Genomic DNA, 23115 nt, shown 5'->3' with positions numbered 1-23115 from the left:
GTAATGTAAAGTAGTACTGGGTATTAAAGTAAACATGAAATTGTATTCTATGACTATAGGTCATTTAAAAAGGAAAATTTAGACTGCTTTTTGTACTGCGACTTCACTAGGCTGAGTACATATTACACTATTTATAAACTATACATATTGACAAATGAAAATTGGTTAAGGAATGAAGTTGTCCGGATAGCGTAATTGTGTGCAATATTCAATGCCTTCACTGTCACCTGCTGCTACTTCACTTCAATTATTTGCACTGCCTGAACATAGGACTACCTCATACATATGTTATATTTTTTAGATTTTATACTTTATTCTTGCAAGCCACTTTAGAGATTTTTTTTTCTTGTCCTGCACTGTAAAGGGAGATTCCATTGTGCAACCGTATAATGACAATAAAGGGCTATTCTATTCTCTTCTAATGAATGAAAAGCAAATCAAATGGGAAAAATACTTCATTTATCTAAGAGGTAAATTGCTATTCAGGAATCAATTGAAACAAGCGAGGAATCTGAGTGTATGACACAATCTGAATGTTCCAAAGTGAAAGAATGTGCTCTCCGACGAGGGACTACATTGCGGTAGGATGACGTAAGAACGGCGCGCCGCGCACCCGGCGTTTTACGCCGAGGGTCGCGGGTTCGACGCAGCCCCGTGCGCGTTCCGACCGATTCGCGAAACGCGACGCGCCGAAAAATCCCCCGGGCGTCCCCCGATCGCCTCCGCGGGGAAACGCGGGCCGCCGCGCGGCTTTTCCGCCGCTCCGCGGGAAGCTCAAAGATTGGGCCCCATCCTTTGCGCAGTGATCGCTCTACCACTTGAGCTAATTCCCCTTCTACCAGTAAAGATCGAGGCACAACACTAATTTCAGTGAAACCTATGGATACAAGGGTCGTAGGTCACTGCCTTTGACCTGATGGTGAGTCAGGCAATGCAATGAGGTGACTGAGTGGTTAAGGTGATAGACTGCTAACCCGTTGTATTCTACACCTATGGGTTTGAATCATGTTCTTGTCGTGTGTTTGCGACTTGTTTCGGGTTCTTCAGAGAGTTCTATTTCTTTGGTGTGTGACTTCACTGAAACTGTTAGCCCAATTTTTGCATCATTGTTCTATACTATGTATCTGCAGTTTTTCCTAGTCTTAGTTAAACAAAACCATTGGCCAAATTCTCTTTAAGGAGAGCTGAAATGGGACTTATCTCGTTCTGTGATGCTGGGTACTGTGAAGCACAAAGTTACGAGGCAATTGGTCAGAGTTCCTTCATCTACCGGGCGGTGTAAGTTTGGAGTTCGTCTTTATATGCTTCTGGAAGGTGTTGGATTGTGGGCTAAAAGTTGAGAGACTTTCCACAATTTGGACAATGTTTTTCTCAAAGAAGTGTCTTTGTATTTGAAATTTGAAAACAGACCTGAGACCAGTCACGAGCCCCCTACTTCTCACACACTAAGTGAGCGCTCTACCCCTTGAGCTAGTTCCCCTTCTACCACTATCAATCGAAGAACAACACTAATTTTAGTGAAACCTATGGCTACAAGGGTAGTAGTTCATTTTTATTAATAACTTGACGTTATTACTTAATGAATTCATATTCTAAATATTTCAATATATGTGATATATATGTGTGATATATATATATATATGTGTATAGTTGCGTGTGTGTATGTGTATATATACAGGGGTGCACATAATTTTTTTGCCCAGGTTCTCAGAGGAGGACCTGGAGATGTGACTTGGTCCTCATTGAGCTTGAGAGCCGACCCGCCTGATGCGATAAATTTATGACAAGCTTTACTTAGAGCCAATTAACTTTAATTAATTATATTAACAATTAATGCTTGATTAACATCAACTGGCACAACAAAATTGCCATTACTTTGAAGTGAAATGTAAAGAAATAAAAAGCACCAATTCAAAATAAAGGGCATTATGCGGCTCCCACATTAACTCCAACCCTTTTTAAAAGTGGGATGTCCTCCTCATAAGACCTTATTGAACGTGCATGTTTAGCTTTGTAAAATGCGAGCAAAAACACGTTTGTCAGTGCATGTCGCTGTTCATTACCTTTATTCCGCCACTTGTCCATAGGGCGAGCGGGGTCCTGTTTGACATCGATAGTTTGCTTAATTGCCACATACTCACGGTTTTTTTCGTGCTTTTCAAAGTTTGGATGGCTGAAATTCTTTGACCCTTCATAAAATGCGCTGCTCTTATCGGCGACATAGGGATTCTCACAGCACATTTTGTACCGCATTTCCGTGCGAGCATCATTTGCTTCTAGCCATGGTACCTCCTACTTTTCAGCAAAAGTCCTTTTTTTCGGTAGCTCCGATGACGTCTCTGTCGTCTGTCTGTCTTTTGACGGGGGTGGGGGAACATGGAAGTAATTACTCAGTGTGGCCTGCCTCTTTGACATTTTGAGAAGTTATTTTCTCGTGTCCGCCGCAAATACGGTGGTCAGCCATCGGTACGCAAAAGCGTATGGAAGTCGTTGAGGGCCAGCGCGTTTGTCTACGTCCGGTACGCATGCACGCATGCGGACCACTTATGTGCACCCCTGTATATATTTATATATATGTATGTATATGTGTGTGCGTGTGTGTGTGTGGGTGTGTGTACACTGGTTTCCGTGTTTTATGGGGACAAAAATCTGTATACACAGTCACGTCATGGGGACCAGTTGCGGTATGGGGACCAAAAAGCTGGTCCCCATGAGTCAAACTGTAAAATTCGATAAAGCAGGTGGTCTATATGTGCCTGTGAAATTTTTAGCCTTGGCCCAAAAAGCATGATTTTTGATCAACGTATGTGTGTAGACAATGCTCAGTAGCCCCCCCTACATGGTTTTCACTGCTATGGCACTCACTGCGACTGCACTGCTCTACACACACATTTACATAATCCCACCCACTTCCTGGTCCCCACATGTAAGGATTTTTACATCAATGGATCAGAACAGGGAGAAAGCCATCTTTAATTAGAATCATCAGAAGACACTAGAAAGAGCTAGTCAACATGCCAGCAGAAGAAGATGAAGTAAATGTAACACAAAAAATGCTAATTTGTTTGCATGAACAAATAAGTTTTCTATTATATATTATCTAGTTACATATTTAGTTGCATTCACTGCTTCACATACATATTTGCATAATCCCGCCCACTCCCTTGTCCCCAATATGTGGCGATTTTTACAACAATGGAGTGAAACAGGTAGAAAGCAATCTTCAATTAGACTCATCAGAAGACGCTAGCAAGAGCTAGTAAACAAGCCAGCCAAAGAAGCAAAAATAAAACCTGAGGTAAGCTGTTTTGTATGCTGAACAATTAAGTTTGCTGTTGCTAGCTAATTATAGCTCCAATTGCGCAAGTTTTCTTAAGTTTGCTCTTTTTAGTTAATCACACTGTAGCTCTAACTGAGTAATGTTTTGGGCTTAGTGCTACTTTGTATCATAATGGGATTTAAGAATATTTTTGCTCCGGATGAAGAGTTTTATTTAAATTATAAGGCTAAATCTTAAGCATAAATATTTGTAACAGTATGTTAGCATTTTATTGGGTGAAAAATGTGTAGAAGTATGGATTAACTTTAGAAATGAGTCAAACATGGAATTTATTTTTGTGGAATGCATAACCAGAGTGTTATATTTAAGTGAAAAAAGTTAGTTTTCCACTTTGGTTCTGAGAAAGGCCATGATTTAAAAAAAAAAAAAAAAATAATAATAATAATAATAAAATAAAATTTTAAAAAAGCATATGTTTCTTCCCATAGAAAATCTTTCCAGATTTCCCATTTTTGCTTTGGTTCACATGTTAGTCATGTACTTTTACACAAATACCCATCAGATGTTACATTTATTTCTATGTAGCTGCATTTGGGTTTTTTCCCCTCAAATCAATCAAGTAAGCCAGAATAAACATTATTGGAATCAGGTGTGATGGAGCAGAGATATTCTAATACATATGCTGTATAGCTTACTGCATTTGTATTTTTTTGTTTTGTTTTTTTTTTAATTATGTTTGATGTCATATTATAGAAAAATCTTACTGAATGTAATGAAAAGACTTTTTTATGTGTTCAGTTTGAGATTCCAAAAAGGGTCAGCCCCCTTCAGGATGCCATTTGTCATGTTACCTCAAAGACTGACTAGACAGACAAATTGTGCATCAAGTACATTGATGCAGTTAAAGGTAAGATGTGGTCTGTGTGATTTGTTGTGATTACAAAAACGACATGATACACAAAACGTACAATTATTACCACATGGGCATCAAAAACCAACCAAAATCTGAGATGACAGACACTAGTAGAGCTGCAACAAATATTTACCATCATTGATAATTTGAAAATAAAAATTGTAGGAATATTGGTGGCACTTTTTGTAAAGATAAAAAATTAAAGCACCAGCAAAGCAATTCTAACTGTAGGCGACCATTTGTTGTACCGCCACATGAAGGGAGTTAAGGGATACAGTATTCAGAAATCAAAGCAAAAACTTAGTTTTAAATTAACTTGATAATCCTTTGACAAACAAAACTACTCTGACTCCGAAGAATTAAACGATTGGAACCTGAGTAATTCAAATAATGTCTAGAAATGATTTGGGTTCTTTTGAATAGTTTTCGTTACGGAATATATGAAAATTTATTTTACTTATTGAGGTAGAAAGGGTTGTTTACACTGATGTTTGCTTGGGAATGACTTTTGGTTCCTTTTATCATATTCTACAATTATGATTCTCTAAATGTGTTGCAGATGGCCGCGTTTGAGGACTGTGATTTGGCTTTAGAGACCTCTCATCCCTCCATGACCGTTGATCAGTTAGAGATTGCTGCTGTTCCAAACAATACACAACAGGTACTTTCATCTCCATCACTTTTCAGGTCATGTTTTCCATCTACAGCACAGCCCATGTGATGCTGGGAACTAAATTCCATTACAAAGTAAGGTGGAAAGAGCATATTTCATGGATTGCATTCAGTTAATGTAAAAAAAAGTAAGCTAATTTTTATTGACCCTTGTGAGTATTATTTTGGTTATTTATCACTTTGTTCCAGACATTTACGACGTCCGCACATTACATGTTCACACCATAATCTGAAAGGGTGTAAAAATGTTTGGGTGATATCTTGGAAAATTATATTGCTGCTAGTCTGGTCCCCATGAGAAAATTAAAGTTTGTGTGAATAAATATCCCCACAAAGCCCGATTATTTTTACTGAAATGTGTGAGGACGTGGGTTGGCCATTAGAAACGGATGTTTATGCTTAATTTGACTTCATATTGACTTTTGTTTTGTCAAATCATATTCTACAATGTTGATTTACGAAATATGCTGCAGATGACCACCATTAATGACAGTGCCTTGGCTTCAGAGACCTCTAATCCTTCCATGAGTATGGATCAGACTGAGATCTCTACTTGTCCAAACAAGACTGAACAGGTACTCTCACCTCCATCACATTTGCGGTTATTTTTTTTCCCTCTAAATAACTTCCTTTGTGATGATGGGCACTAAATTCCATGATAGAATCATGTGGATAGGTAAAGGTGCGCACTTCATTAATTGTATTCAATAGATTAATGTTAAAAAAAAAAATTTGACTGATTTAATTGATCATAGTGAATATAATTTTGATTATTTATCACTTTGTTATAGACATTTACAATGTCCCCACATTACACGTTGACACCATAATCTGAATGGGTGTAAAAATGTTTGGGCGATATCTTGGAAAATTAGATTGCTGCTCGTCTGGTCCCCATGGGAAAATTAAAGTTTGTGTGAATAAATGTCCCCACATAGCCCGATTAATTTTCCTGAAATGTGTGAGGACGTGGGTTGGCCATGGAAACGCATGTTTATGCTTAATTTGACTTCATATTGACTTTTGTTTTGTCATATCATATTCTACAATGATGATTTACGAAATGTGTTGCAGATGACCACCATTAATGACAGTGCCTTGGCTTCAGAGACCTCTACACCTTCCATGGATATGGATCAGACGGAGATCTCTACTTGTCCAAACAACACTCAACAGGTACTCTCACTTCCGTCACATTTGCGGTTATTTTTTTCCCTCTAAATAACTTCCTTTGTGATGATGGGCACTAAATTCCATGATAGAATCATGTGGATAGGTAAAGGAGTACTCTTCATTAATTGTATTCAGTAGATTAATGTTACGAGACTATTTTAGACTGATTTAATTCATCATAGTGAATATAATTTTGGTTATTTATCACTTTGTTGTGGACATTTACGATGTCCCCACATTACACGTTCACACCATAACCTGAAAGGGTGTAAAAATGTTTGGGTGATATCTTGGAAAATTATCTTGCTGCTCGTCTGGTCCCCATGAGAAAATTAAAGTTTTTGTGAATAAATGTCCCCACAAAGCCCGATAATTTATACTGAAATGTGTGAGGACGTGGGTTGGCCATTAGAAACTGATGTTTATGCTTAATTTGACTTCAAATTGACTTTTGTTTTGTCATATAGTATTCTACAATGATGATTTACTAAATGTGTTGCAGATTGCCGCCTGCAAGGACTGTGATTTGGCTTCACAGACCTCTCATCCCTACATGAGTATGAATCAGATGGAGATTGCGACTTGTCCAAACAACACTCAACAGGTACTTTCATCTCCATCACTTTTCAGGTCATTTTTTCCATCTACAGCACAGCATTTGTGAGGCTGGGCACTAAATTCCTTTATATAGTCATGTGGATGTGTAAAGCAGCCAATTTAATATATCGCGTTCAGAAGGTTAATGTTACATGAATATTTCAGGCTGATTTTAATTGATCATAGTGAATAAAATTTTGGTTATTTATCACATTTTTCTAGACATTTACGATGTCCTCACATTACACTTTTAAACTATAATGTCAATGTGTGTAAAATGTTTGGGTTACAATTTGGAAAATGGGGACTGCTTGTCGTCCCTGTCCCCATGAGAAATTAAAGTTTGTGTTGATAAATGTCCCCACAATACCCGTTTGGATTTACTGAAAGATGTGTGAGGACGGTGGTTGGCAGGTAGAAACTGACATTTGCTTGATAATTACTTATGGTTTCTAATACCATATAACGGTGATTTACTAAATGTGATGCAGGTTGCAGCCTACAAAGACTGGGATTTGGCTATAGAGACCTCTCATCCCTCCACGACTGTGGATCAGTTAGCGATTGCTGCTGTTCCAAATAACACACAACAGGTACGCTCATCTCCATCACTTTTCAGGAGTGAATCTTAAAAGTTTTTGTAAAGCAATGTCCCTAAAATGCCTGTTAGGTTGGACTGAAATATATGTGGGAACGTAGTTTTGTAGGTAGAAGGGAATGTTGATTCTGAAGTTTACTTGAGATTTACTTTTGGTGCCTTATATTTTATTCTAAAATGATGTGTTACCTAATGTTTTGCAGATGATCACCATTAACAGTGATATAACTTCAGAGATCTTTTGTTCCTCAATGACTGTGGGTCATTTTGAAAATGTTGCTGAGTCAAACAATCAACAGGTACTTTAATATAGTACATCACTTTTCAGGTTATTTTTTTTCACTCTACAGCAAAGGTGCTTTCATTTCTACATATTTTTTTAAAGTTGTTTTTTTTCTCAATAGCTTAGCCTTCATGATGAGCTATAGATTGCTAGATTACATGATAGTCATGTGTATAAATAAAAAAGCCTTTTTTTATTATTATTATTATTCTGAAGGTTAATGTTGCACAATTATGTTTGGCTATCTTGGTTAATCACTTTATTCTGGACACTCACGATGTATTTTCTTTTCTTATATCATTTTCTACAATGATGATTTACTAATGTTGTTGATGATGTTGCAGATGACCGCCTTTAAGGACAGTGCATTGGATTCAGAGACCTCATGTCCTTCAACAACTGTATATACTAAAGAGAATGTTGCTTTTCCAAACAACACTCAATGGGTACTTTCATATTTACTTTTTAAGTCTTTATGTACGGTATATAATTATCAAAACGTTCATTAACCTTGAGTTTGTGGAAAAGCAGTGTAAAAGTATTTCATGTTGTGCTCATGCCAAAGTCAAAATATTTATGTTCACAAAAAGCTAGTTTAGTTTTAGGATATGTAAAGGCAGGTAGCATTTGGCTAGGAAGGAATTTCTAAATCCTTTTAAAATAACTTTAAATACTGTTCTGGTAAATATTAATGTGTATGTTTTCAATTCTTATTTTCAGGCTATTACAACAACACATAGTGACAGACACAGAAGGACCAGAAGTGTCATTGTGAGTTTATATACTGGAAAATACTAAATAGTTTAAAACTGAGTTTGTCTTTTTTCACATTAGTGTGTTGCTCAAAATGTTATATTTAATGTTCTAATCATACAGTAGCCCGTGATTGGTAACGAATACAAGTTAACATAGGTTTTAAACAACTCACACTTAAATGACATACTAGTTAGTGATCTTCAGACAACATGGGGGAGGCTGGGCCAAATGTATTTACCCTGCATCCCTAGTACAAGCAGATTCTTGAAGATATAATTTTTAACAAAGACATTTGATGATGAGCAGTTCAATTGTTAACAAATATATCACAATACGCTTTACGGTATGTCAGATTTGAACATTCTTCATAAGAAAATTCAAAACTTAATGAAAATTTGAAAATGTTTGTTTCAATTCCATTTAAATTATTCATGTTTGAATACATTTCAGATGAAAGACACAAGTTTTGAAGATTCAGATGAACTTTTTTATTCTTCACCATCAAGTGGAGATGAGTTTATCCCTGATACCACCTCCAAAAGTGATACCGACTGTGAGGCTAGCGACAGATACAAACTACCCACACTGGCAAAACATGATATTTCTGACAAGGAAATCCCTATGTGTGACTCTACCACACCAAAAAACAGACTGAGCCATACATCTAGTGTCAGAGCAGAAGAGAAACCCTATTCCAGTGATATCAGAAGAACCTTCTTCCAGCAGAGCAGATTATGTCCACAGTTCAAGTCATACCAGAAGCACAGTAGTTGTTGGTCCATGCAAAAAAGTGGGTGCCAAAAGAGTGTATGATAAGAGACATTACTGCTTGTATTGTTCAAAGTCTTACGCGAAGATGGCAAGGCATTTAGAACGTTCACATGAGGTTAATCAGATGTAGCGCGTGCTGTTAGCTTTCCTAAGGGCTCGAAGGAAAGAAAAAAACAGATTATATTCGTAACAAAGGAAACTTTGCTCACAATGCATTTGTTATGCAGTCAGGAAAAGGAGAATTAGTGCCATTTAAACGGCCTCCTAACGAGACACAGGGAAATGACTTTATGCATTGTGCACATTGTCAAGGACTTTTCCTTCGCAAAGTTCTGTGGCGACACATGCGTATTTGTCAATTCAAACCTGGATCAAATGCCCCTAAACCAGGAAAGAACCGTGTTCAATCTTTATGTGTATACACAGGGCCCGTACCAGCAGCCACAAGTGAACAGTTGTGGCAAATAGTTACTTCAATGAATCCTGATCCGATCTCACGCATAATAAAAAATGACCCAGTAATTATTGAATTTGGGCAACATTTATAAAAGCGGTACATCAGCAAAGAATAAAAATCATGTGCGAGAGAAGATGCGAGAATTGGGAAGGTTGGTTCAGGGTGCCAGGAGAGTGACCACCTTGAAAAACATGGAAGATTTCATTAATCCAGAAAAGTATATGGAGACTGTTACAGCTGTCAAGTTTACATGTGGGCATGAAAATGAATTAGGCAGGTTTTTGGTTCCATCACTCGCAAACAAACTAGGGCACTCCTTAGTGAAAGTAAGCAAACTCGTAAAAGCCAAGGGTTTAATCTCAAACAATGAAAAGGTTGTTACGGAAGCCACCAACTTTGAAGCTGTCCATAAGGAAAAGTGGCACGAGTTGATCTCAGCTGCAGCATTAAGGAACATCAGGGAAGCAAAGTGGAATGTGCCCAGTGCCATGCCCTTCACCAAAGATGTCCAAAAACTGCATGCATATCTCACTCAAGAACACGATAAATGGTACTCATTCCTCTCTGAGACTCCGTCGGCAAAGGTCTGGAATGAGCTGACAAAGGTGTGTTTTGTCCAGCTCATTCTTTTCAACCGGCGCAGAGAGGGAGAGGTGGCATGCATGCCCCTATCTGCATTTCTTTCGAAAGACACCTCTGATCCACATGTGATTTGGACTGGGCACTCTCTGAGTTGGAAAAAAAACTCTGCAGACACTTTACCAGGATTGTTATCAGAGGAAAGCGTGGACGTCCAGTGCCCATTCTTCTCACTCCTAAAATGCTCCGTGCCATAGAACTCCTTGTTTCACAGAGAGAAGCTTGTGGGGTTCTGAAAGATAATGAATACCTATTTGCACGACCAGGGGCCATGACACACTTCCGAGGATCGGATTGTTTCCGTTCGTGTGCACACCAATGTGGTGCTGCATGTCCCAGGTCACTGACATCGACCAAGCTGAGAAAGCATGCCGCAACCTTGTCAACAGTGCTAAATATGACAAACACAGAAATGGACCAATTGGCCAATTTTCTCGGCCATGACATTAGAGTCCACAGAGAGTATTATCGGCTGCCTGAGAAGACTTTGCAACTTGCCAAAGTCAGCAAACTCCTTATGGCTCTTGAACAGGGTAGAGTGGCTGAATTCAGTGGGAAAAGTCTGGATGAAGTTGAGATTGACCCAGATTGTATGTCTTTTTATTTCTGTATTTGCCATCCCTTCCTTTTTGTTTGAGTAAAAAAAAGTAAATTGCACTTTGTATGACTTCTACAGAAAAACTTCTGGACAGTGATGATGACACCGTGCATACAGGACACCTAAATGATGATGGTACAGTAGGTCTGGGTTGTTGGGTTAAATACTATTTTTATTATATTTTAAAGAACACCATATTTTTTCCTGTTTTTAGTATGTCTTATTTTTGTGGGAGGGTTTTTGTTTTATGACCCAGATTATAAAATTTCAGTACTGTAAATGAGTTTTAGCACTTGGAATTTAGCTGGAAAATATTTATTTTTACTCTTGAAGTGGATTGTGGACATGTTTATCTTATTCTATTATATCTGTGGAGGTGGTTAAGTACACATTTACCCTAATTTATTGCCAAAATGCTATAAAACTCTGAAAAAGGTTACTTTCCATAGGACTACTAACAGAGGAGACACATCCCCCTCCTGAGAGGATTGAAACACCATTGCTATCACGAGAGGGGCACTCATCTTCTTCATCGGGTGCGATTTTTTTGTAATTTGAACTAAAATCAACAACTCTTTTAATATATAAATATTACTAGCATGAGTAATTACGACAGGAAAGAACATCTTTACAGTACTTTTAATAAGCAACCAATAACCAACTACGGTATATTTAATATTAAAATGTAAGACCAATAATTTATGACAAACGCAGACATACATTCAGAAACTTATTGTAACTGCAAAAGTTTTTAACACTTTCTAAATCGTAAGATAAATAGAAATAATAATTCGGCTTTAGCTATTTTTGAGTGTAAACACAATTTTTCTGTTAAAAAAAATTCTTTTGGAGGACATTTAGAAGAAATAGAGGACACACCAAAGAAGAGGTCAAAAACGGATAAGTGCAAAACTGAGATGCCATCCGGTGTCATTGTTAAAGTGATCCTCTAGTTTTAAGACAAGTTATTCTTAAAAGATACATCTTAGTATGAGTTATAATAATTTGACATTAAATCCCTCTTAATGTTTTCGTTTTAATAAAATTTGTAAAATTATTTTAACTGATTGTTCGCCATGGTTGTTGACGTCGCAGTGCTGTGACGTCACAAATCCCGCTGCTAGACTTCAGCGTGTCATTCATTAGCAACATCTCGTCAGTTCGTCCCTTCCAATTTGAACCAGAGCGGAAAAGTGAAGAGCAGGACAGCACTGTCAGTCGTTCACAAGACGAGCAGCAAAGGCGAAATGCAGAGCAAGAAATACCTGATGAGGCAAGAGTTGGGCTAAACTTCTGGTGTACTTGCGGCAAGTGCATCTCGATGACAACGGAGCGAGAGAGCGTACGTTGTCGAGAACTCAGGTTTTTGTCAGCAGATCTTCAAGGTGAGTTATTGCGTCATCAAACTCATTCCAATATAATTGTGTAGATTGTTAGCATCCAGAGCTGTCGTATGCTTTACATACAGTACAGGCCAAAACACATTGGCATTCGTGCCTTTTTATTTTCTTGACCATTGACATTATAAACTCTCACTGAAGGCAATAAAACTATGAATGTGTGGCGAGCTAGGGAAGGATGCGGAGTATCAAACCACGGAGCTAATCCGCGTTGTTTTATTGACATTTAGGCTGCAAGAAATAGCAATGTGTCTGGCATGCGACCCGCGGAAGGTAACAGTTATTTCCAGCTGTTCCCTTCACAAAGTACCCCCCCCCCCACCACCACACAACGTGCCAACATAATTTCCGCCGGTGAATTCTGTTATAACTTGCTACAAATGCACACGTGTGTATTGTGTACTTAGAAAAAAGGTGAAATAACTAAAAACGTGTGATATTCTAGTACAGCGGTCGGCAACCTTTGACACCGAAAGAGCCATTTGAACCCGGTTTCCACGGAAAAGAAAACACTGGGAGCCGCACATCTAAAATGAAAAAAAAAAAACTTCTACTACTTTACCGCAGCATGTTTCTTATGAAATCCACGTGCTACAGAGAAAATTACATTTTATTCATTTAATGAACACATTTTGAACATTTTGAATTCTTGAAAAATAATAACAATGAATGTCTCTTTCAAATAAATTAAAAAGCTGAATTCAAATTGTCCATGTAGCAAACGAAAGCAGAAAAATGCCATGAGGCGTCATCCTTATATCCATTTATCTTATCTAAAATGAAGATAACACTGTATATATTGCTTTTTCTTACCTTTACACTTTGTATAAACAACTATAGTGTGGTTATGTCTTATGAAGTGCTACGGAGAAAATTAAATTTTACCGATGTAATGAACACATTTTGAATTCTTGAAAAAATAATAATGTCTGAATGTCTCTTTCGAATAAATTAAAAAGCTGAATTTAAATTGTGCATGCAGCAAACAAAAGGGAAAAATCCGTGAGCCGTCATCCTTATATCGCCTTGGGCTTTCAAAGTATGCAGCGGAGCCTTGACCTGAATATATAAAATAAATTGGGGGAAAAAGCACTGTGTCACTAAACAATGAAAATTAAATATTTGCAAAATATCTGCATAAATATTTATTTTACCTGGTTAATGGGACTTCTGCTCCTGAACCTCTGCGCACAGCTTCTGCAAATCGGGGCTGTACGAAGTCACTTTCATCTTTACGCAGGACTGTAAGCTGTCATCTGTGAGCCGTAAGCGGTGTTTGTTTTTAATGCAGTTCATGGTGGAGAATAGCTGCTCACATACATATGTGGATCCGAAGATCGACAGGACTCCAAAGGCATATTTCTTCATGTTCGTGTAGGTGTCGGGGATGGCATTCCATGTTTCAAATATGAGTTTGTCCGGTCTCGGGAGGTTCTCAATATCACTCCATTTGTGATTCTGAGCAAGAGTGGCCTTCTGACGGGCAACATCTTCAAGGTCCTCTGTCAAGCGTTTGAATTTGGACACCCAAATGTCTTTGTCAGCTATGTCAGCCAGCTCCAGCTCCAGAGCAGGTTGACTTACACCTGCAAATGCATTCACGTTTAGCAGGGATGGATCAATGGTCAGGGGAGTGACGGGGAAGGACAATGTGGTTTTTTCCTCTCTGAACTCACGGAATCGTTTACCAAACGACGCTTGCATTGTGGTGATTGCAGACTGCAAATACTCTGAATTGATCACTCCGTGAGCTTGTTTGAACTCCCTTAAAGAGGGGAAGTGAGACAGTGTGCCTCTCTGTAAATCTCTGGCTAAAACTGTCAGTTTGCGCTCAAACGCCAACACCTCCTCCAGCATGTGCAGCGCTGTGCCTCCTCTCCCCTGAAGCGTTGTGTTCAGCGTGTTTAGTTTCGCTGTCATTTCCACCATGAAGTGGAGTTTTTCCAGCCACTCTGGCTGTTCCAGCTCAGGAAAGGTGAGCCCTTTGCTGCTCATGAAAGTTTTCACCTCTCCCAGACATGCAGCAAAACGTTTCAGCACCTCTCCTCTGGACAGCCACCGGACTCTGTTATGCAGCAGGAGATCAGAGTATGCGCTCTCCACCTCATCCAGTAATGAACGGAACTGGCGGTGATTTAAACCTTTTGCCATTATTTTATTGACAATCTGAATAACAACATTCATGACCTCTGTGCATTCTGGAGGAAAACTTTGCGCGCACAATGCCTCTTGGTGCAGGATGCAATGAAAAGTCAGCAGCTTTCTATCCAGTGATTTCTGCAGCAAAGCCACAAAGCCCCTGTGCGCTCCAGTCATACTCGGTGCCCCATCGGTAGCCACCGACACGAGGTGGGTTGTTTTTATTTCTTTGGCTCGTAAACAATCAAGCACAGCCTCACAGATGTCCTCCCCCCGTGTCTGGCATTTTAGTGGTATCAGCTCAACCATTTCTTCCTGTGGTCCAGCAGAATTCACATATCGGAAGAACAGCGCTATTTGTTCAATGTCCGTTTTGTCTTTGGACTCATCACAGGCGATTGAGTACGCTGCTGCTGAATTGATGTCTTTGATTTGCTGTTTTGTGATATTTTCTGCCATTTTTATGGTTCTGTCTTTGACAGTCTTCGCAGAGAGAGGCATCTCTCTGATTTTCTGCACAATTTCGTCTTTATTTTTAAAGTCCGCAAATAAGTGTTCTGAAATCTTAAGGAATGATTCTTTCATATATTCTCCATCTGTGAACAGTTTCCCATGCCTGCCTATTTCCTGAGCGGCCACAAAGCTTGCATATGTAGTTGAATTTGCAGACTTCACCCACTTCTTGAATTGATTTTTCGTCCGGTCAGCCTTCTGCATCAGTTCCGAAACAGCTTTTTTCCTCTCTTCTCCCTCTGGATATTTTTCAGCAAAGGCTCTGTGTGTATTGTTAAAATGTCTTGCGACATTTGACCGTTTATTGTTAGCCAGTTTTTCTCCACAAATTAGGCATACTGGTAGGCCACTCTCGCTCGAGGTAAATGCAAATGAATCTGCCCAGGCATCATTGAATGTTCTATTTTCTTGAGATATTTTTCTTTTCTTACATTTCTCCATTGGCTTTGCCGGTGTAAGTACATTATCCAAACCCCTCACTATCTAAATCCCCCCGTCGGCGCTTGACAGTGATGTCTCGCTATTCTCGCTATATGATTGGCCGATGGCCGATGAGTCGAAATGCTCTCCCGTGAAATGCCTGTTTAAAAATGTTCCCGTTGTTTTTGAGTTGTAGTACCTTAAAAAAGCTTTACTTTTGATTGAGTACTTTTTGGCTGCCGCACGAACGTGGCGGCGTTTCAGCGGGTATACCAGCTTCCGCAGTGTGACGTCTATTTTGAGCGACGAAAAAATAATATCAAATAATTTAATTAATATTTTAATATTTCAAGATCACAATAATCTTCAAATTTAGAACTAAAATAATATAAAAACTAACACAAATAAAACACACTTCAATTAAATACCCAAAAAAAAATTTTTTTTTGGTAATTTATTTTCCCAAGCCAATCAGAGCTGCATTATAAGGATGAAAGAGCCGCATGAGGCTCCGGAGCCGCGGGTTGCCGACTGCTGTTCTAGTATCTTCAAAGTAGCCACCCTTTTCTCTGATTACTGTTTGGCACTCTTGCCATTCTCGCGATGAGCTTTCAGAGGGAGTCCACTAAAATGGATTTTGACTTCACATGTATGCCATTCCGGCGATGAGAATTTATTGCTTTATCAATGGGGTTGGGACATTTGTGTTGCATTGAATGAATTGCATTGGACGTGCTTTGATCAGTTTGAGTGGCAGCATCACTCATATTAGCTGAATACTGAACACACACTGCCTGATGAACTGACAGTAGAGGTGAATTATTAGCTTCCTCTGTGACTAGCGGTACGCCCGAAGGTTCGCCTCCCGCTGTAGCGACAGGAGCGGCTTGGGTGCTTAAGAGGGCGGCCAGAGTGTCTCGTCCGTCTCGCTTCATTGTGCGCATTTCACTCGATATCCGAGCAGGCTGAGGCTTCTTGTGCGAGAAAATAGTTGGAACAGCATTTGGTTTTAGTCTGCGCTTATATCTAGCCGCTCCGGTGAGATCATCTACTAAAATCCTCAAACGCGGTAGGAGAAAAATGGCGACAACAAAGCCTTGGTTGTTTGGGAAGATTTGCTTGTCTACAGGCATTTTCCCAAACCTTTCTCCTCTTCTTGTCAACAGGAAATTTGTGGAGACTCGCATCACTGTCCTTGTTTCCATTTGACTCGAAGTTGCATCCATAAGCAGCACATCGTGGCATTTTACTTCGCGAGTTAAGCCAGTAATACACAGTTGTTGTACACACGCTACACGATTGGAAAAATATCATCTACGTCATCACTCCGCGTCCGCAGAACATGGCGCCAACTATCGGTCAAAATATGCACTAAATATTATAAAATATTTCCATTGATTTAACATTTTATGTGTTTCTAACGACATATTTTAATACAAGAGAACAATTGTGATTTATTAGAGCCTACATGTCTTTAAAATCGAGGATCACTTTAAGAAACCTTCTAAAAGTTGATTTTAAAACACATTTTGTGTTGAAGTTAGAAATAAATTCAGCAACTATTCTAAAAATATGAACATTTCAAATATTTCTAATGAGAGAAGACAAAATCAACTTTTAATAAAACTAAATATATTCATGAAATGTATGAATGTAAAAATGTATTTGACTGGAACACATCAATGCATGAGGAAATGTACATAATTATTTGTACTATATGTGCAATATATTCTATTTTCCATAGGAGCAGACCAAGATGAAACTATGAGTGATGACATACCACACAAGAGACCCAAAACACATAGGAGGCACAAACCCCCATCATCAGATGGGGTCCGTGCAAGGGCCAGTGATAAGACGTCCTCCACTGAAGGTAAACACTTGGAAATCAAGCTGTTTTTAATCAAATATATTCATTGTTTTGTAATCAAAGTATTGTAATAGTGGGAACACCGATATGAAATTTTGCATTGAAAATTAATTACTACTCTTTTGAGATGCAACCGTTGCTGGCTAAGCTGTCCATAAATCTTTTTCTTTTTCTGTTCACATGAATCTCACAAATATGTGTGCCGTGAGCAGGATAGACTTATCCAGCATTGTAAGTCCTCTAAAGTCATCAGGGAAGATGACTCTCATCCATTTATTGTACAGCAGAAAACAGACATATTTTACTGACTGTCACTGTAAATTATCGATGGCTGTCAGGGTTAATAGACACTCAATTGCTTAAATATATTTTTTAATCATTTATTGACGCTTGAATTTCAAGTGGCTTTAAGTGGCTATGTGTTGTTGAATATTTGTAATTAATTCATAAATGTCAAAAAATGACGTGTTCACATTTTGAAGTAATTTCTTCTGAATATCTCATAGTAGGATGTAACAACAGAGGCTTTGCTCTCTGAACAGTAGAACTGCCTGCAGAGTCATCATTTTTATAGAAAACTCAGAAGTTGCAGGGACCTGTGATACTGCAGCAGCGAAGACCTGGTTGAGTTGATACAAAAAGGGAAATTTCCTGGGAGATCTGGCACATTTTTGGCTCTGTTGTTCATTCTATGAATGCATGACACTTTTACACGTAATGGTACACAAGACTATGTAGTCTTTCATATAACCTAGTCTGGTGGCAGTTTTACCTATTGGCATAATGGGTGGTGTCCCATGGAGCAAGTTAAAGTATAGACCCCAATCACCAACGTCACACAATGACGTGTCGCTGTATTGTGCCGCCATATTGTCCATCAATGTGTGTCCGTATTCTCAATGGTCTCAATTTAATGTGCAATTTATAGTGCAATTCATGGAAGCCCCGGTGCCTTCAGACGCTGTAAACTCACTGGATGTGTTGCATAAAAGGCGTTATGTGGAAAAGCTTCGGTCGATCCATTCGCCAGATCCATATTTGATGCCTAAATCGATATTTTTCGACCCGCTGTCTTCGCCGTCTCTGCCTGACATCTGCTACCCCAGGGGTGGGCAAACTATTCCACAAAGGGCCGCTGTGGGTGCGGTTTTTTTTTGCTGCAACCCATCAAGAGGACACCTTTTCACCAATCTGGTGTGTTATAAGTCCAATCAGTTGATTGCAGTCAGGTGCTTCTTGTTTCCATTGAAACCTCATTGGTTGAAAGCCCTGTGCTGAATCAGTTGGAACAAAGACCAGGACCCACTGCGGCCCTTGAGGACCGGTTTGCCCACCCCTGTGCTACCCTGATCTCTACAACTATCTTGTCCACAAAAACTCAGCCTATTCTCACAAAAGTTTGAAAAACTTTAAGAGCAGCACTTTAAGCAACATTACCCCGTGTGACCCTTTACTTCCAATTTTCTAAAATGGCGACAATCAATTAAAAAAAAAAAAAGTTGACTGCGATGGCCGACGCTTCAAGGATAGGTGGATATTGGACTATTTCTTCAATAAAATACGCAACAACTGTGTCTGCCTCATTTGCAAAGAGACAGTCGCAGTTTTCAAAGAGTTCGATGTGAGGCGATATTACCAAACAAGACACGCTGACATGTACGACAAGATTACACGGAAAATACGCAGCGAGAAATGAAAGCAACTTGAAGCTAGTTTAATTTCACAGCAGCAGTATCTCGTAAGAGCCCAAGGGTCGAAAGAGAACGCCACAAAGGCGAGATTGTTGAAATTATGAATTTAAAAAAAATAATAATAAAGCAAATGTGACACACAGAAGGGCTTGCTAAAATTTGTTTAAATATATTGTTCTACGTAAATTAGCCAAGGTAGCCCCCCACATTATTACCACAGCAAATCTGGCCCCCTTTGCAAAAAGTTTGGACACCCCTGTTTAACTGATGATCCGTAGACGAGGCCAGCTTCTTTCACTTGGTACCAGCTAAATATTATTCAAAAAATAATGATGGTGGAAGACATAAACATCTTGAATTTGAAACTGTATGTTGTCAGCGATTAGCCTCTCAATGATCTTAATGGTGGTTGTCAGCCCAAAACCTTCAAAATATATATTAAATGCCTCTTACCAGATATAAAATGACTACTACATAGTCTGTGGTGATTGTTTGGTGCCCAGTATTCTCGTCGAATTGCAGCAGTCCATCTCGCTCTCCTCTTCGGGTCTCTCAGCATACGGTAGAACTTCAAGTCTCTCCGTCTATCTTCCCTGTTACTGCAACCAACTGCCACACACGCCTTCACCATTTTGATTATTAATGTTAACGAGAAGAAAAACACGCCGTAATAAGAGGAATGTACGTAGCGGTAATGTGTAAACACGACGAGCTGACTGACAATATGGCGGATCAAGTCAGAGCGGCGGAGTTGTGATGTCATGTGATTGGGGTCTATATACTGTAACTGCACAGCATTACAATAATGTGTGTCTTTATAGGGGGCATTAGACATGATTTAAATCACAAACTTCTTTATTGTTCCAATCATACCCCACCCCCCCTAAACTTCAAGGCAAAACCACGCAGAAGAAGAAATGTCCCTGGCAGAAGAAGGAGGTGCAGGCCGTGGAAAGGCACATGACAAAGTTCATAACATCTTTCATTGTGCCAGGTAAACTGGACTGTGAAAAGTGTTTAAGGGCTGAACCAGAAGCCCTGAAGAACCGGGACTGGCGGAACCTCAAATTTTACATTTACCACCGCATTTCAGCATCTAAAAGGAAAATGTACTGTAAATAGATTTTTGTTATCAACACTCTGGTAAGTTTTTCACACACAACACTGGTTTAAGGTTTTTTTTGTTTTTGTTTTTTTTTTGTTCTTTTTTTTTGTTATTCTAAAGACAGTGTTATGTTTGTGTGCCATTTGACCTTACCAAAGGCAATTTGTTGTTGTTTGTTGTTGTTCCACTAAATGTAACATGTTTTCATAAAATTTATTTCAGTGTGAAATATCTTCGTGTTGGCAGATGAAACTAATATTAAATAGCCTCTATTTCAATATTCAGTCACTGACTGTCAGGTTATGGTTTAATACAGATGCTTACTAGTGTTGTATCGGTCGTGAACGATTCGTTCTTTTTGAACGAATTGTTTGGGTGAACGAGACCGAACTAATCATCTTCTGCACTGATTCGTTCTATGAAGTTGGGGCTTGCCTTGTTATCTGCGTGGGAGGGTGTTGAGCAAGCGGCAGCGTCTACTGACATAGCACACGACCAATCAGACGCCAGCCTCATCGCGGGCAGGGGAGGGAGCGGAAACAGAATCAGGGCGTCTGTCACTCACTTCCACGTGTGGCCAATAAGCAGCCAGCATGCAGGCAGGGGGCAAGACTGAGTTATGTCTTTATGTATTTCTTGTTGTTGTTTGTGTATGTGTTTCTTTTCTTTCTTCTCTTGTATTTCTTTTCTTCTGTCCCCCCATAATCCCTTCCTGTTCGCTGCTTTGTCATAATAAAAAGGTATTTTGAATGATCACAATGGGAGTATGTCAGACTCTCAATGTGAAACATTAAAACTGTTCAGAATTCGGGCACTTAGACTTCCATTCTCTGTGTCAAACAGCTGAACAGGACAGGTTTAAAAAAAAAAAAAAAAAAAAAAAAAAAAAAAAAAAAAAAAAAAAAAAGACAGTTATGTCACTTCCCGTTCACTGACTCTCCATCCTACCGAGAATGCTTAGATGATTCGTTCTGCTAGACTGCTACGCTAATTTATAGTCAGCCTACACCGGCAGTCACGCAGCAGCGCTGCGGCAGTGAACGAGCTAAGGACTGAAAGGAAAGGGCTTTATCACATATTCTTTCATGTTGAGCCTATCATATGCTACTCAAATGCACAAAAATCACCACATAAACACAGTGAGCAAAGTTTACTGTTCTTTTATCAACAGACTCGAGACTACATATGACGACATTGTATCCACTTTACAGTACGTTAAAACTTTCGCCAGTAGCTACAAGGCGATAAGGCTGAGCTATGGAGACGTCGCGGGGGCGGGCGAGAAAGCTGTCAAGAGACTCTAGCTGGACTTCATGGCAGCGAAATCTATCTAATCTGTGCCCATGGAAAATGACTATTTAGTATGATCACCATAATACTGATTTGCTATGAAACGGTAGTTTCATGACATATTTTTCCGAGTTTTTTTTTCTTTCCGTGTCACAGCTTGTCGGGTTGGGGCGCAAATTAATTAACGTTGAGTCCATCAGTCCATCCTGTGCGACTAAAGCGTCCAAAAATTAAATGCGGGGACGTAGGATGTATATATACATGTATGTCTCCATTTTCTTAACATACCAATGAGAGTGGAATGGTTACATTGTAAAGCGCAAACGATTCTCTTTTCGTCAGCATTTGGCGATCTGAGATCGGGAGGGGATGACTGCGTGGAGTTGATGGGATTATTTATATATTAATACCAGTGCAAAAATGACATTTCAACACGATTTTTAGGTAATATTTTTTCGAGTGTTGTTTTATTTATTTATTTTCGTGTCAGAGAAGCCAAATAATAATAATAATAATACATTTTATTTATAACGCTGATTTAATATTTATTAATATACATAATAAATTGATTATTTATTAATATTTTTTATATTTTCTTATTTGTGTGCAATAAATCTCACTCAACCGGAAAAAATAGCCGAAGACAGTTTATTCAAATTCCACATTTATTTGTTCTTCAGCCGAAATGATTTGGTGGTATATCAAATGGCTTTCACGAGCAGCCAGCTCACGTAAACACGCATTTAAACTACGAATACGGAAGGGAGCGTACATGTAATTTAGCGTGATTGAAAAAGTTTGTGCTTAAAAAAAGGGGAAATGTTTCACCGTTTCCTATATCAAAGTGAAGCAAGCACAAGCCATGGCTTTGATCCCATAGAAATATGATCGACGCGGAAATTCTCATTGCTGCAGCGGCTGGGCTGCAGAGACCAGGCAGTGAAAAAAAAAAAGAAAGAAAAACACAGTCTGTCACTCACTTCTGAATCTACGAAGAGAGCGGCCAATGAAAAGCCTGTGTACTGTGCAAGAGGGGGAGGGACCAAGCCTTCCTGTTCAGTTATATATGCTAAGCGGTCTTTTGGTGATTCGTTTGGCAACGTCACTTCCCGTTCACTGACCGAACGATTCATTTGGGCGGTTGTGGGTGGGGGGGATGAGGAGGGCGAACGATTCGTTGAACGATTTGTTTGAACGAATCTTTTTACTGAACGAACAGGAATTGATTTGTTTCCTCAGGTGAACGACTTTTCCCGTCACTAATGCTTACTACTGTATGTCAATACAACTGGTAAAATGTCCCCATTAATCAAATTCAATTTGTGGGGACCTAGTGTGAAATATGTAAATTATTTTGCATATTATTTAAATGAGGTCCCCAAAAATAATGTATAATCGTTTTTTTCTAGGTCCCCAGAATGCATGGTGAAAATCATCACTTCGTCATTTCTGATATTTGAAGGCGTGTATAAGTTCACATGGCCAAACTGGTTATACCTGATTTTTTTAAGCTCTGTAAACCATTTAGAAAGGGTGGTCCCCACAAATGATGCTTTCATAATTTTAGATTTTTGGTCACCAGAAAACATATAAACCAGTATATGTGTGTAGGTATACATATGTTTACATACATAAATACACACACATGTACACATATAAATACGAAATATAGTCCTATTCCTCCTTTTTTAGTGCCTCCGCCCATCCCTCCTGAGACCAGACCCTCCTTGGGCAGGTGCACGTGTTTTTATCTGATTACGGGTTGGGATGTCTGACGGGTGGAGCGGCCACAGGTGTGGACAATAACAATCAGCCATCTTTAAAAGCCAGTGGACACCACCACCACCTCCTCCTCGCCCGATCAACTTGTCTGCTTACCTCTGTCAGTTGCATTTTAACATTTTGATTCATCCATTTGATTACTGTTTTTTTTTTTTTTTGACTATTTTT

The 23115-nt window shown here is 39.1% G+C and overlaps 1 protein-coding gene across 1 annotated transcript; it reads right to left on the bottom strand.

Moving 5' to 3' along the window:
• Positions 1 to 12857: 12857 nt before the first annotated feature.
• Positions 12858 to 14735, bottom strand: LOC130905199 (general transcription factor II-I repeat domain-containing protein 2-like). Its single transcript, XM_057818342.1, has 2 exons — positions 13292 to 14735; positions 12858 to 13196 (listed from the first exon to the last, which is right to left on the bottom strand). The coding sequence occupies exon 1, from the start codon at positions 14733 to 14735 to the stop codon at positions 13296 to 13298; it is 1440 nt and encodes a 479-aa protein (XP_057674325.1). The 3' UTR covers positions 12858 to 13196; positions 13292 to 13295.
• Between the last annotated feature and the right edge of the window lie 8380 nt (positions 14736 to 23115).

This window comes from Corythoichthys intestinalis, chromosome 17 (assembly GCF_030265065.1).
Source record: "Corythoichthys intestinalis isolate RoL2023-P3 chromosome 17, ASM3026506v1, whole genome shotgun sequence".
Lineage (NCBI taxonomy): Eukaryota > Metazoa > Chordata > Actinopteri > Syngnathiformes > Syngnathidae > Corythoichthys > Corythoichthys intestinalis.
This window is presented reverse-complemented; position numbering and strand designations above follow the sequence as displayed.